Below are 14,632 nucleotides of genomic sequence, written 5' to 3'. Positions count from 1 at the left end.
CTTCATAGGTTGCCCCGATGCCCTCGCCGCCGAGCATCATGAAAGCTCCGGTGCCAAAAAACTGATTCGCGGGCAGAATACCTAGCTCATGTCTCGATTCTGTTGAGGCTCTGTATATTATATATCCCGGATCTGCAGGAACATGTCACATTACTACTATGGTCATCCTCAAGCCAGAACCCAGCTCGAGCCCAGTACCGCAGCCAGCACCAGCATCCAACTGACGACGCCTCGACTCGCCGCATCTTCCTCGTCACCCTCAGCACCTCCGCCCCTCATCTCCTCCACCCGGTCACGCTCCTCCTGCAGCTCCTGCGGCGTCGCCGGACAGGCCTCCCTCAACTGCGCCACCTCCATCGCCACCTGCGCGCCGTCCTCCGGCACGTTGTACTCCTCCGTATCCTGGCAGCCCTCGTCATCGCAGTTCTGGCTCAACAGCGGGCCCGGCACGAACGTCCTGACGCCCTTGATCGTGCTGTTCCGGATGCCCGTGTCGTTGCCGAACACGGCCTCGACCATGCCGAACTCAAAGTATTGGTCGGCACGGTACGTGGTCTCGAAGCCGGCTTTGTCCACCGTGTCGACGGACACCCACTCGTCGTCGCAGGCGTTGCGGCCGTAGATGCGCCAGCGCGCGATCTCGGTGGCGCCGTTCCAGGACATGTAGTAGACCGTGTCCGAGTCGGTGGTGCGCGCGTAGGTGTAGAGGGCGGGGGTGTCGTTGGGAAGGAGAGTGAGGTTCGCGGTGTTGACCTTGTAGGCTCGGTAGTTCATCATCCCGTTGGGATCGATCTCGACACTGGCACGGAAGATGATGCGGCCGTCTGGGCTGTGCTCGGTAACGACAGGAACGTTGCCCCAGTTTATAAAGGCGTTGGAAGTCTCCCACTCTTCTCCCGGGCTCAGCAGCTGCATGTTGCCCTGAGAATCGGAGATGGGAATGTCGTCTGGAGCAGCGAACGCGGAAAGGAGGCGCGCTGTCGGCGGGTCGGCTTGATGGTCGAGAGCTACGATCATGCCCTGGGAATGGTTTGCCGAGCGGTTGAAACCGTTGCTTGCATTGTCGAATAGAGAGATGATATCGTGTGTGGTGTTGGATGCGTGCCAGCGGGCATCGTGCTGGGATGAAAAGTTGAAGCTGTCCAGAAGCTCAAAGTCCGAGCGCGAGCCACCGAGTCTCCAGAGCACATCACCGCTGGTGCCGGAGAGCTTGTACAGGGAGCTGGTGTGTCGGGCAGAGATCAAGTAATCGCCATCAGCATTCTCATCCATGGAGTTGATGTGGAAGTAGTCCCAAGGCGAAGACGCGACCAGGCCGCTACCAACGACCTCGGTAGTGTTTGGGAATACGTGCGCTTCTTGTAAGGATACGTGCTCGATGGCGGACCATTCGAAAAGGAGATCGTTTGTTTCAATGTCAAGCTTTTGGAATATACAATTCTGCAGCCAACCCATTCCCGTCGTAATATTCTGCGCGGAGAGATCGGCGCGTTCAGTATTATAGATCATAGTGAGCGTAGCCTTCTTGTCGTAGCTGAGGGCCGTCTCGTGCTGATCAAGGGCAGCGTGACCATTCTGAGCCTTGACTTGTCTGACTTGTGTGAGGCTTTCATCGAAGACCGAGACATAGCCTCTGGCGTAGCCAAGATATTGCTGTCCCTCCAGCATGCACAAATGTGAGGTTTCGTTGTACTCGCACGGGCGGAAATCGTAGACCACATTTTGGGCGGTCTGCGGAAATGAGGTCCAGATCACGTTGCCCTCGGTATCGTAAATGACAGCTGAGTTCTGGCTGGTATCGGTGCGGTAGGGCGCCATGAAGATATAGCCTGGTTCGACGCTATCTTCGGATACATTGACGGTCAAGATCGGTGGTCTCAGATCTGGACGCTGTTCGATACGATGAGCGCAAATCTGGTGCTGGCTCAGAAAAAGTACTTACAGACTGAAAGCTGTGATAGGCCTCATCCTGAGCTTGCGCTTGCACGACCGAGACAAGCGCAGCTGCGGCTGGTATGAGACTGAGCAACGAACGAGCCATCGCGACTATATTGTCGAAGAGTAGCTAAGTCGAATACTGAAGAGGCACAATCCTACCTGTTCACAAAAACGGGCAGAAAGAGCTCCAGCAGCAAAATTGACCTACCTTATAGCTCGTATGCCATAAACAAATGTGGCGGACACCCGCGCAACATGGCTTGTAGCGCGTTCTGGAGACCAACTTCGCACTGGAGCTGCCAAGTCCGAACAGCCGTAAGGTGAAGAGAGCTTGAGACTTTGATCTCGGGATTGCAGATGGGTGACGAACACACTCGCATTGGCGTGTGGGTGGAGGCTTCTGTTTGGCTGTCACCTGAAGAAATATGCACTTGCCAGGCAAGAAGCGAGATGGCTCCAGGAGGAGAAACCTCTAGTACGGATTTAGATGCCGATCCAGCCACCAAGCTCAATGCAAGTGGCCGCTACCGACATCATATGGCCACGCGCCACCGCTTGGCGATGAAGGTGGTACGGGGTACCGGTGGGAGGGAGTCCTCCGCTCGTGTGGGACGGGTCGCTGCCTTGTGATACATTTGTATCACGCCGGCTGACTCGGGAAAACGGATTCTCGTGGACATTGTACCCCAGTTGAGAGGAGAAGGCGAACGCAGCTGTCCAGATGAACTGGCAAGGATCAGGTGTTGATCCATACTCGCCATGCTCACAGTCCAGACAAAATCTGCGCTACCGGCTCTCGGTGTGCCAAGCCCCACCCCTCAGCTTCTTCGCCGGGTGCCGCCCGAGTCTTCACCGCCCTACAATGCAACATGTCTACTGCCCTCGTCGACGATGGTCATGTCGTCGTCTTGGTTATCTTGATGCAAGGTTCCCGAGCGCACTCACTGACAGCGAGCCATCGTTGACTCGCGAATTCCGTGCTTCCGAGTCACAAGTTCCGGTCCATCCAAACGGCCGGGGCGCTCCCCTCAAGTTTGATACCGCGTGATGCGAGCCTCTGCTTCGACCAAAGGTGACCATCTCAGAATTCTGTCTCATGGAATGTATGACTCGAAAACTTGATGGCAATGGCGTTTGAGATCGGTTTGTCCAGGTAAGAAGAGGTGCTGGACCAGTGCTGCCGGGCCTCAATCACTGGCATCTCGTTTCCTGGTTTATGTATGACTCGGTCTCCATTGTCATGCCATCCGCGAGAAGGTGAGCTTTGACCATATAACCCATGAACAGGTCTTCAGCATTTCTCATGTGTCTGGACTGGTCGCTCTAACGGTACAATCATCAACGGATAATGTCTAAGTACGGAAACCCTTCTTGCACAAACGACCCATATCCCGATACCGACTCACAAGCCACGATTACCGAAGATCCCAAGATGTCTACACCGTGGGCTGCAGAGGTCCACGAGCTCAGAGATCGGGTCACAGGCCAGCCGACCAGACCAAGAAATTATTCGGAGGATGAGGATTACCATCGATATCTTCGAGGCGAGTACTCGAGACAGCAACCAGCTACCTTACCGCAGAAGCCCAACAAGACATATGCTGTGCTTTGCTGTGGGTCAAAAGCTGGAGTGGCGATATGGGCCGTTGCTGCGCTTGGTCTAGCTGTGGTTATCGCAGTGCTCATGGTGAGAGCCTTGGTATCGCTATGTCCTTCCACGGATATTGCCCCCAGCTTATTTGTTTCTAGAAGCCAGACGCATTATCTCCTGCCGCAAGCCCGACATGGAGCTCTATCGGTCTCGAACAAGTTCCCACTGTGACTGTCACAGCATCTTCCATGCCAGTGCCAGCCAGCACCGTGACTACGACAACGACCTCTACCGAGACCGAGGTGAGCACATCAGTCCAGACTACAGCATCTACGGATGTTGATACCCTTACCATCACGTATACTCCTCCAACCACCACGACCCAAACAGAAACTGCTACAGAAACCTCTGTATCTGTTCACACATTTTCTCCGGCAGAGCCTGAGACAGTCGACCATACTACCACCAGTATTGGCACAACAACGGCTGCAATCACAGTTACAAATTCAGAAACCTCGACCAAGACTGAGTCGAGGACTGAGCAGCCAAGCACTCTCGTCATTTCAGCCGACCAAGGAAGTAAGTGAACCAATTTCTTCCACTCGCATTGCAGGGTCAAAAAGATGGGAGACTATGCTTTCACAAATGCAGACGAGGTGTCGAATTGCTTGATTGGACGACATGGACAATCGTTCCTCGGCAAGATAAAGGTTGATAACCCAACATACACTAACCCCAAAAGCACGCAGATCCAGAAGCACAGGCTCGTCCACGTTCACGTTCCCGTTCTCAGTGAACCGGAGTCAAGCAGACAGACTGTACGTCGCAGCCCAAGAGTCGGCCATGACACCGCAAGCCAAAGGCTACACAAGCAGCGCTTGGACCTGGAACGGTGTTGTTCATGCTGGCTCCACCTATGTGGGATCAACATGGCCAGCAACGGAGCTTGAGCACCGTCGAAGTGCAAAAACTGCAGCCTTTTACACATTTAGTCGCGTAAGGGATTGGTGTTCGAGCCATTCAAAGTACTATGACGACTATGAACCGCTTAGGAGCTACTGTGCAGGCCCAACTAACGATTCCCCGGAGCATCAGTCCCAGGAAGCGGCAGAGAGTGCTACTGATGCTGCTATACAGACTGGTTTTGCTGTTTCTAGTACTGGACTTCATGCGTCTGCAACGATTGTATCAAATGCTAACTAAGATGCAAGGCGATTCTGATAAGGACGACAACGACGACGACGACGACGACGACGACTCCTCGGACGGCGACGATGAGCATAACGACAAGAAGAAACGCTACTTCAACATCTTCGCCCACGCCGCCGCTCTCCCGGCCAGTGCCTCCTCTACCTCCGTCGACCAAGCACCACGCCAGCTTAAGAATTCCGTTATCGCCACAACCTTGCCCACGCCAACCCTCCCTCTCAGCACCCTCAAGCCAGTCTCCACGATCTACAAAACAATCACAACGGTGTGGATACCGGCCTCTGCCCCCCTCTCATCCAGCCCGGCCATCGCTCCTGAAGCAACCACGGCCGACCAAGCCCCTCAGCCCCTTCCCAACGCACGCGTCTTCCGACGTAGCGCACCGGACCCCATGGTGGGCACAATCACGCTCTTCGGCGGCCATCTGGACTGCGTGGCGCACCAAACCCTGTGCTGGGCGTTGCCGCTGGGCCTAGGCATCCTCGTCGGCATGATCCTGCTGCTGATCTCCTGCTGCGCGTGGAAGTGTTGGCGGCGGCGACGGGCTACCGAGCCCGACGAGTATTTGATGGGTCACTCTTGAAAGCAGCAGTCCAGTCCAGTAGTCGAAGTTGCGTGGTGAGGTGGTGATATTATGAAGGAGGGGAGACGGCGGTTGCACAAATTGTGAGATGAGGGATTGTTTCCTGGCTGGGTTACGACTGAGCCATAGGGATGTATAGGTGTGCGAAGTATCGGATAGAGTGATGTTGTAGGAGAACGGACATTATTATCATTGAACGATCGTGTCCTATAGCCCGTATATTTTGGTCCGTCTCTCACTTCCTGTCGTTCATCATTCCTTCATTTAAAACACCGCAACCAACCATGGAACACAACTCGGCGCCATTGCATAAGGGTATAATATCGAAAACCGACGTTCCCACTCAAACCTCCCGTACATACACCAGAGGCACCAAACCCCGCTCGCCAGCATACACACCTTCGCTCCACTCTTCGTTGATATCCTCCATCTCCGTAATGACTGCGCCTTTGGGGAACAGCAATTCTCCTCTGCCTTCCTCCCCTTCCTCGGGATAGTAGCTCCACAGCGCGCGAGACACCTTACCGAACCCACCATTGGGCGGGAAGCGACTGGTCTTGTTGCCGCCCTCCTGTGCACTTGGCAGTAAGGTGGACTTGCGGCTGCGAGACCGACGGGTGTTGTTTTCGGCCGGGTCGGCCGGGTCGCGCCACGTCCACTGACCACGCGCATTGAAGGACGAGGGCGGTGCAGAGCTGTTGTTCAGCGTGCTTTGCCATGCGGCGATGTCTTCGTCACTCATCTTCAGGCCACCGACCAGGTCGTGCAGGATTACACGGCGCTGGCCGCCTGAATCAGCTGCCGAGGCTTCAAAGACAGTGATGATCATCCGGTGGCCTGTTGGACACTTGCGCCAGCCGGCTGGCCCGTCTTCACGGGCAATGCGGCCGATTTTGATCAAATTGTGGTAGCAAGAGGTGCAGACGTCGTAGTCGCCAGTGCGGGTGGGAGCTGCCGCGGTAGGCGTAGGATGCATCGGGCAATGGTAGCGCGAGTCGGAAGGGGGGATGGGAGAGGCGCAGATGTCGCAATGAGTGGTGATAGACAGGTTGACGTAGTCAGGGTGTGGGCCAGCAGTTGATGCGTCGGTCATAGAGGTGACGGATGACGGGGCGCTGTGGGCTGGAGAGGAGCGATTTTGGAGGGGCCGAGTGAAGGAGGCGTGAGCATCGGCCGGAGTGAGGTTTAATGAGCCGGTATGAGGGTTGTAATTGCGAGGTAGAGAGTTGCCAGGAGCGAAGAGTTTGTGTGCAATGGGAAGCAGGGCGTGGCTACAGCAGTGGTGCGTGTTGACGCAGTCGTTACAAAAGCCCCATTCCCCGTCGTTACAGTAGTCGCAAGACCAGTAGCACGCGTTGGCAAAAGCTCCACAATGGTCGCAGAAATGGCCTTCTTGAAGCCGGGACGCTGGATCGGATGTCGTGATAGTCTTAGACGGCTCCGCTGTCTGGACGGAGGTCGATGGCGGTCTTTGGAATTGCCTGCCGAAAAGCAGATGAGGTAGCTCCATGGCTTGGTTTCGTCGTTGCGGATGTGAAGCGTCAAACCTTGTCAGTGCTGCGTGGCCGAAGCCAAACCAGTGATTACAGCCACGGCCAGAGCGATAGCATCTGAGGCACAGATCAACGTTGCAGGGACTGCAATGCTTGTACACCTCGTATTGAATGCCCTTCCGATTGCATCGATAGCAGGATATTGAAGGCTCTTCAAATTCGGTCCTGATGTTGACGGCGGACGTGCCATCAACTTCGGCCGGCCCCTGCTGTGGCACCGAGCGAGGGGTCACAAGGCTCGGAGCAGGTTCATTGACCGTCGGTATTGCACTCGCCGCGGTGGGCGACATAGATGCCGGTGTTTCCACCTCTGGTGGACTGGCGGTCTGCTCAGGTCTAGTGGCCCGCGACCGTCGGTCGCCACGAGGCTCTGTAGATACCCGGCGATCGCTTGAAAGTTGTCTCGGATCTGGTGCCTCACTACGTGGATGGTTCGACAGGTCTGTCGCTGATCTGACTCCCGGATGAGTTGAGCGAGGTCCCCTCATATCTGGGCGGCCACCAAGATCCGAAGCTCGTCTCGGGTTCGGTACTTGAGTTTCGGATGTTGTCCTCACCTGGTCACGGGAGTTTACTGTGTACGAAGTCGGAGGCATGGTCTCCCTCTGTGCGCTCGTAGGCCGATTGGCTGGCCTGGGATCTGCACTTGGGCGGCTGCCAGCTGTCGACCACCGGGGGGCTTGGCCATCTGGGTCGTCAACCCCAAGACTGCCCATGCTGGCGACGAGGTCCAAAGAAGGCTGTGGGGCGCCCGGACTAGGGCTTGATGTCGGTCGTTGGCCACGCCGGGGATGCAACTCCCTGTAGCGCTGAGCTATAATCTCACTTAGCTCATCTTGCTGTGCCTCGGTCAGCTGATCAACATCGATGCCGTCAAGCAGGCCTTCAGCCAAGATTTCCTGCATGAGATGGGCTTCGTCGAGACTGTCGCCGGTCCCTGTGCCGCTGTCCGAGGCACTTACAAGGGACCGTAGGCTTGCCTGGTGAGCAACAGTCCGAGCGCCTCGCTGGCGGGCCTCAACGGCATCCGGATGGCGAGGAGATGAGAGCGGCGGTGATAGAGATGAGGAAGCGGCTTCCTCGCCTTCACTTCGTCCAAGGTCCGATCTGGAGTCATCGTCAGCCGGCCCAGGCCCTCCTCTACGATCTCTGCGCCGGGCTCTTTCTTGTATGCGCCGCTCGCGTCGTTCATCATGATCGTGACTTGTACTTCTGTCCTGATCACGGCTCCCACTCCGGCTCCGGCTTCTGTCCTGTGCGTGTCTTGGGCTGAGAAGACTGGCCGACTGGGGTGGACTGGATGTGCCAGAGACCTCTCGTAAACTACGCTCGCGCGCCTCTTCGGCTTCACGGCGTTCTCTTCTGGCATGATCGTCTTGCTCTCTTCTTCTCCTCTCTCGTCTCCTCCCATCGACTTTCGGCAAGATGTTGTCGCCCGACTTGTAGACCTTGGCCATCTCCTCCTTCTCTTCCCCCGAACGGGCTCTGTTTGGGTTCGCGGCCAGAAACATTTCTAACAATGTGTTGATCATGGCATTGTGCTGGGCGTCTTTTACACTGGCCCGGCATGTTGGGCAGGTGTACGGCTGCAAGTTCGGCGTATGCGAGTGGGAGTGGGAGGCTTTTCGATGCTGATGAGAGAACCATTCTTTCAGGCATGACCCGCAGAACGTGTGCAGACAGTCGATGAGGGTAAGCGGCTGATAGAGTACTTCGGTGCAAATGAAACAGATCAACTCTTTCTCGAGGTTCAGCAGCCCTGTCGCCGGCGTGGGGTTCGGAGATGTCATAATCACGGTGGATGGCTGTGGCGCATGCTCAGGGCCTAAGAATGAGGCCCGTGCCCTCCGTTCCAGCCTATATCGACAGCAATTCTTCGAAGTCCGCGGGTGACGGGTCCATAAAGGTTGGAAAGACGACGCCCGTGGCCAAAGGCGCACTGGTCGTCACAGTCTCCAAGAGTTGCCCAGCTCATAGGCAATTGGATCGCCGTCGACTTTCAGCTCGAGCCAAGCCCAGCCACGGCTGCCAAACTTAGACACAACGTCCTCGACGACCCTACCACACCGTTGTGTATCGTATTCATCATTTATCTCTGACTACGATCGCACAGTGCGATCGGAAACGCTTTCGGTTTGTCGAACGTGGCTTATCTTGTCCCGCAGTAGTCAGCTGAGAGATTACCAGCGCCGATGGACGTTCATGTCGGTCTGGGCTTCGTGAACCGACTACATTACTTCGTGTGCGAAGGTGCTCAGATATTTAACAATATCCGTGGCGCTCATATAATGTCTCCAGCACTAATAATGTGTGCAGCTTACCCAGCCTGCCAACGGGCAAGGTTTCTGCGTCCGCAACACTTTGCCGTACCTCATTCTTGAATTCGCGGTCTGGCTCAGGGAGGCTTCCAACCCAACATATCTGCTCTCATTTGCACCTCACGGTGAGTGACAATTTCAGGCTGAGTCACCAAAGAGACGCACACCTCATGAGTTCGATGGACAATATCGGTTAGTCTCGTCATCCAAGTGAATACGCCCGTGCTTTGGCCAGCCTTCCCAACTACTTAAGTCATTATCCTCTCTTCTACATATTGCTTCTCAGCCGATGACATGACTTTTACTACTATCTTTCCAGGGCAGCACGTCGAAAGATACGGCTCGCATCCTCTTTGACTGGCCCCTCCCAGCAATTGCAGAAAAGATTCTACCCACTGCACCATGAATCCTATTGCTCTACAGGACTTCTAGTTGCACGTCATCCGGCACACTAAGCTGAACATCAATCTCATCACCTGACTAACACTTCGGGCATCGATCTCTTGAAAATCTCTTCTTCTTGCAGGCTTCTCTCCGTCAGATTCAGGACACCAAGCGAAATTCCGATGTCAGCTCCCAAGTTCTCAGATATGGGGCAACTCAACAGCAAGTACGATACCGTTGACTACCATGATGGCTCGGTCCAGCCATTGTCAGTACCACCCCTGAAGATGGACGTGGACTGTTCGCGACCGATTGTCCCGCCGCAGTCCCGCCAAAGTGTAAAGCGCCAGTTCGACCTTATGGAAGGCTGGACGACTCTAGACGCGGAATATGGTATCTTCTTCGCCACTAGAAAGCGGAGATTAGCAGAGCTGTCAACCCAGCGCGCGGATGCGATACCAACGATTTCAGTCAAGGGTACTGCTGCGGACGAAGCCACAGCCAGTGAGTCTGTAAGGCTCGGTGATGTATCCTTTGCCCCAAAGAGACGTCGCTTGATTTTGGCCCCGTGTGCCGTCAAAATCGCGAATGAGGCCTTCCAGCATCCTTCGATACAAGAAGAAGAAGCGTGTCCAGACAAAAAGGTCAAGCTGGACCTTCTGTGTCCAGCTCTCGCAGATTCTACCACGGCAACAAGCGATGTAGATACTCAAGAGCAGGAACCCTCTATGAAAGAGCAGGAATTCGACACGCCTGCAACTCTTTCTAAAGCATCCACAGCATTTGAAGAGATCTCTGATGATGAGGGCTATTACACCGGCAGCACTATGTCCCCCACTTCTACCACCGGAATCGAAGCAGGAGCCGATGATGAGTTGCTGAAGACTCTTGCTCACTTTCAACGGAGAGTACCTGCTCTTGGCCTACCCGATGAGTCAGATCTAGATCAGCAGGAAGACGGCATTTCGGAGGCCCGGATTCGTCTGCAGGAGCGTTCTGCTCAGCGTAGCAGGCACCTTCGCAAACAAGCGCAGAATAGACGACACGATCCTCCGCCTCCGACTCCTCCAGCGAGCACCTCAGATCACGAGTTTAGTCCTGATCCTGAGCCTGAAGTCCCTTCAACACTGAGTTCTTTTAGAGCCACACTTGACTCGATAGGGGTCCGGCTCACTCCTCTTCCAGGGCAGTCACTCTTAAGCGATACTGTACTTGGTGGCCTAGGCGACACCAAGAGTTATTGTGGCACACTCAGTGATAGTCATCCGCATAGCAAGGCTGATACTTTGCCCGCAACTAAAGCGAGGAGCCCACATCATACCCAAGCGAGGACCAGCGAGTTACCTCTTGGCTATGCACGGGCTTTTGCGAGGCCTCGAAGCCTGCAACGAACAAGCAAATACCAGACATACACTCAAAGTCGCCAACAAAAATATCAGAACGGGTTACATCCAGCCTCACGGCAAGCGGCTGAACAATGGCGAACCCAGGATCGTCATAGTGAGCAGACGACTGTTCGAGACACTTGCCGCCACTCAGCTGCAGCAGAACAGCGCCTTCTGGCTGTGCAGTACGGTCAAAGTAAGATCGTCTTTGAGCCCAGCGATATGTCTGCTGAATTAAACTACGAAAGGGTATCTCCAGAGGCTGTTTCCATACCCTTGAATGATGGTGACCGATCCGGCCCACTGAACTTAGAGACCAAATCATCAAGCACACGCGACAATCCAACCTCTACGCTAGAAGCCTTGCTGGGGAGACAGGAGGAGCAGGCACGGCGACAAAAGGAGATTCCGCTTGGCGAACGATTTGACATTGACATCTCCTCTCCCGAAGCTTATCGGGCAGAAAGAAAGCGTCTTCAAGAGATTCAGGCTGATCTAAAACTGGTGCGGGAGACTTATATCGTAATGGCTCAACTTCGCCACTTCCGCAATTTTGAGGGCATCGAACTCAAGTGGTGCGCCTCAGCCAGAACTTTCACCACGAATGTCCTAGAAAACGGAACAAAAGGTGGCAAAGGTCTGGCGGTGGCTGCTAGAGATGGGTTTAAACGCCGCTTGGAAACTGAGTATGGGAACTTGGCGGCACCAGTTGAGAATGTGAAGTTGCGCTATGAGAATCTCCTCGGTACATCCTTCACACCGCGGCTTGAAGAGGTTTCACTCAAAGTCACATCATCTCTGGCTGGCCTTGAGACTGACCTCGAGGCTCAAAAGGAGAAAAACAAAAAGGCAAAGGAGGAACGGCGAGAAGAGCAGCGACGTGAGAGAGAGGAGAAACGCCGCGTACAGTTCGCCGAAGTCGTACAGGAAATCGACGAGCATGGCACGGCACGCAATGTCAATGGACCTGGCTCTGCGACTGCTCAAAAGAAGAAGAAGCCCAAGCCGAAAAAGGTCAGAAAGAAGACAAGCGAAGAGACGATCTATGACTTGAGACAGGAACTTGCAGCAATAACGGGGCAGCTCGACGCACCAGAGATTGCCGCTCAAGATGAATCCAACGCAGCGCAGCACGACTCGGAGTCGGACGTCAGTGAGGAGGACGCTGACGGGAATGATTTCCTCGTCGGCGGCTTCAAGGCGCCCTCAACATCCGCATTTATGGCAGCGCCCACGAGCGATGGCCACGGGCAGAACGGCGAGCTCGTTATTGAGGACCACCAGGACATGGAGGAAGTCACCGCTCTTGAAGAAGCCCGCCAGCGTGAAGTGGCTAGCCAGCCTCGTATTAGTGGTCAGGTCTATGATGAAAAGCTCCTCTGCCAGAACAAATTGGCGGCTATTGAGCGTCAGGAGGTTGCTAACGCCACAGTGTTCGGCCCGCAGTTCGACGATGTTGAAGACGAAGAGCCTAGCGACGCTGAGATAGTAGAGGCTGGAGCAGAATCTGGCAGCGAGGATGATGACGATGACGATGTTGGCGGCGGCGGCGGAGCTTTCCAGTATAGCCTCTCCGGCATCTTCCATGGCCTTGAGGATCTGTACGTCGCTGGAGATGAGTATATCTTCGGCAAGTATCTACAACGTAAGAACGCCGAGCAGAAGCTTCTGCACATCATCAGCCAATTGAGCAGACGGTATGCAACCCAGCATTGTGGCGAGGGTGAACTCAGGAGCTACTTTGGCCCTGACGGTATCCGCGGCCAGCAGCTTATCCTCGGGGACCGCGGTGACTTCATGGCCCAGATGACCATTGCAAAGAAACTCGTCAACATATCCAAGAAGCAAGCGTGGGCGGCACGCAAGATGAACGTTGACAACATCAAGACCACCTGGTACGTGGAGTGGGAGAAGCACGTTGAAACGACCATCAAGAGACCCTCCAGCGAGAAGATCAAAGACACCTCTGCTGCGGATGGCGATGGTGATGATGCTGAGGACGACCTTTTCGGCACCCCCCCACCCGAGGTCCCCACGGTCGAGTCGTCTACCAAGGTGGAGAAGCCCGCGATGCACGAGATCGAAATGTTTAACAACGTCCTGCAGGCCAACATCCGCGCCAAGCAGCTCTTCATGGAGTGGTTCGCGCGTTTCGCGCCCGCCAGTGAGCGGCAATCCCTGGCGTCCGGCGGCTACACGGGTCAGTTGCGCTTGCGGGAGGACGAGTTGCAGCGCGAGATTGACGAGGCGAGCGAGGGCGTGGGTGTGGGACCTTGGGAGAAGGAGCTCAAGTGGCCGACGAGGGAGGTGGTGGAGGACGATGAGCACGGCGCGGAGCGGTGGTTGTATGATGAGGCTGTTGGGGAGAGGATGAGGGTGGTGGTTAGGGAGATGAAGGTTAAGGGGCCTCGAAATTGAGAGTGCTGGTGAAGGGGAGTGTGATTTGCGGTTGAGAAGAAAGTAACGTGCAAGTCATGGGATGAGTTGTGGATGATGGCCTGAACGGTGTACAAGCATCGGCCATGAGGTCGATACGCGCTGCGTAGATAGACTGGCATACTTCGATTCCAACAAACGAGTCGCAGCACCAAATCGTGCGAATTTCAGAGATTGACTTGTCATGCTGATCTCTTCCTCGGCTGGTATCTCTGCATCGCAGTCCTGCCTTTCGTAGCAACGAATCGTAGTGTGTGTACATAAAGCAAATATATTCCGACAACCCAGCACGCGACGGGCGACCTAGCGGGGGCAGTTGTCCCCAGTGATGTGGCTCGCACATGCACGGAAGAGTACTGACAGGAGGAGACTTGCAAGGACCGCCAAGCTATGGTGGAAGCTTGGAGATTGATAGATTGTTGTAGCTATCTGAAGTCGTCTTGGTATATCAGTGCCATAGCAAGCTGTTGCCTCTTCAGCGACACCGCGTTGTCACGAGAACGACCCGAACCAGAAAGCAAGGCCTTGGAATCATGATGTAGGGTCAGTACCGAGTAGCTCTTGGCCTAAACTTGGACGGTTTAGAAGTTGTCTCTGTATCCTCACAGTTGGACTGACTGCTTGCAAAGGCAGCACAGTCCAGATCCTCGCCAAGTTTGAGAGATATACAAGAATTGATTAGCAAGATGAATGACACAACATCAACGACCCACTTAGCATCGAGCACATGCCCGAAGCACGTCGCCCTACCTTTTGATGTCATAAGCGAGGATCCCCCATGGGGAGATGTTCAGATATTTTTGTTGGGAAAGGTCGCCATGAGCTATCAAGGTAATGAAAAGCGCTTGGTCGTAAGGGGACCACCATCGGGCCCGTGATCGACAGGTGGTCCTGGCGTGCAATCATCGTTTAGCTTTAGGTAGCGGGTTAGGTGGTTGTTAGATGTGTGGGAGCTGAGGGCAAACAGTGACTAAGCTTTGGGACTGGATGTTCAGGTAGAGATAGTAGCGGGGAAAGGAGGGAAGCAAGTGTAGTCAGCTCTGCGGAGAAGCTGAGCTGTCAACTGCTTCGGGAACATGTTTGACAGCCTGTCACGAACCCAGGAAGACTGGCAGGGAGCTGGCTCCTCGATACACTGCGCTTTGAAAGATCGCTGGAAAAAGGTTCCGGGGGGCCAGGGTATAAATGTGGAGAAGTCGGTGTTGTTACACTGCGCAACAATAGGTGCATCAGTT

General features: G+C 54.9%; 4 protein-coding genes across 4 annotated transcripts; 2 read left to right on the top strand and 2 right to left on the bottom strand.

Moving 5' to 3' along the window:
- Positions 1 to 168: 168 nt before the first annotated feature.
- On the bottom strand, positions 169 to 2,041 carry HMPREF1541_05830 (uncharacterized protein; the record flags this gene model as incomplete). The annotated part of the gene is made up of 2 exons (XM_008720167.1): positions 169 to 1,914; positions 1,943 to 2,041. The coding sequence occupies 2 exons, from the start codon at positions 2,039 to 2,041 to the stop codon at positions 169 to 171; spliced, it is 1,845 nt and encodes a 614-aa protein (XP_008718389.1).
- A 2,699-nt stretch (positions 2,042 to 4,740) lies between these two features.
- HMPREF1541_05829 (uncharacterized protein) lies at positions 4,741 to 5,321 on the top strand (the record flags this gene model as incomplete). Its single annotated transcript, XM_008720166.1, has 1 exon — positions 4,741 to 5,321. A coding segment is annotated over one exon (581 nt), but the record flags the coding sequence as incomplete, so codon positions are not given.
- Positions 5,322 to 5,664: 343 nt separating this feature from the next.
- HMPREF1541_05828 (uncharacterized protein) lies at positions 5,665 to 8,664 on the bottom strand (the record flags this gene model as incomplete). Its single annotated transcript, XM_008720165.1, has 1 exon — positions 5,665 to 8,664. The coding sequence occupies one exon, from the start codon at positions 8,662 to 8,664 to the stop codon at positions 5,665 to 5,667; it is 3,000 nt and encodes a 999-aa protein (XP_008718387.1).
- A 1,118-nt stretch (positions 8,665 to 9,782) lies between these two features.
- Positions 9,783 to 13,379, top strand: HMPREF1541_05827 (uncharacterized protein; the record flags this gene model as incomplete). Its single annotated transcript, XM_008720164.1, has 1 exon — positions 9,783 to 13,379. One exon carries the CDS (start codon positions 9,783 to 9,785, stop codon positions 13,377 to 13,379), a length of 3,597 nt encoding a protein of 1,198 aa, XP_008718386.1.
- Between the last annotated feature and the right edge of the window lie 1,253 nt (positions 13,380 to 14,632).

The sequence above is a fragment of the Cyphellophora europaea genome (genome assembly GCF_000365145.1).
Source record: "Cyphellophora europaea CBS 101466 unplaced genomic scaffold supercont1.5, whole genome shotgun sequence".
In the NCBI taxonomy this organism is placed as follows: Eukaryota; Fungi; Ascomycota; class Eurotiomycetes; order Chaetothyriales; family Cyphellophoraceae; genus Cyphellophora; species Cyphellophora europaea.
Note: the sequence above shows the minus strand (reverse complement) of the source record. Positions and strands in the feature narration are given on the sequence as shown.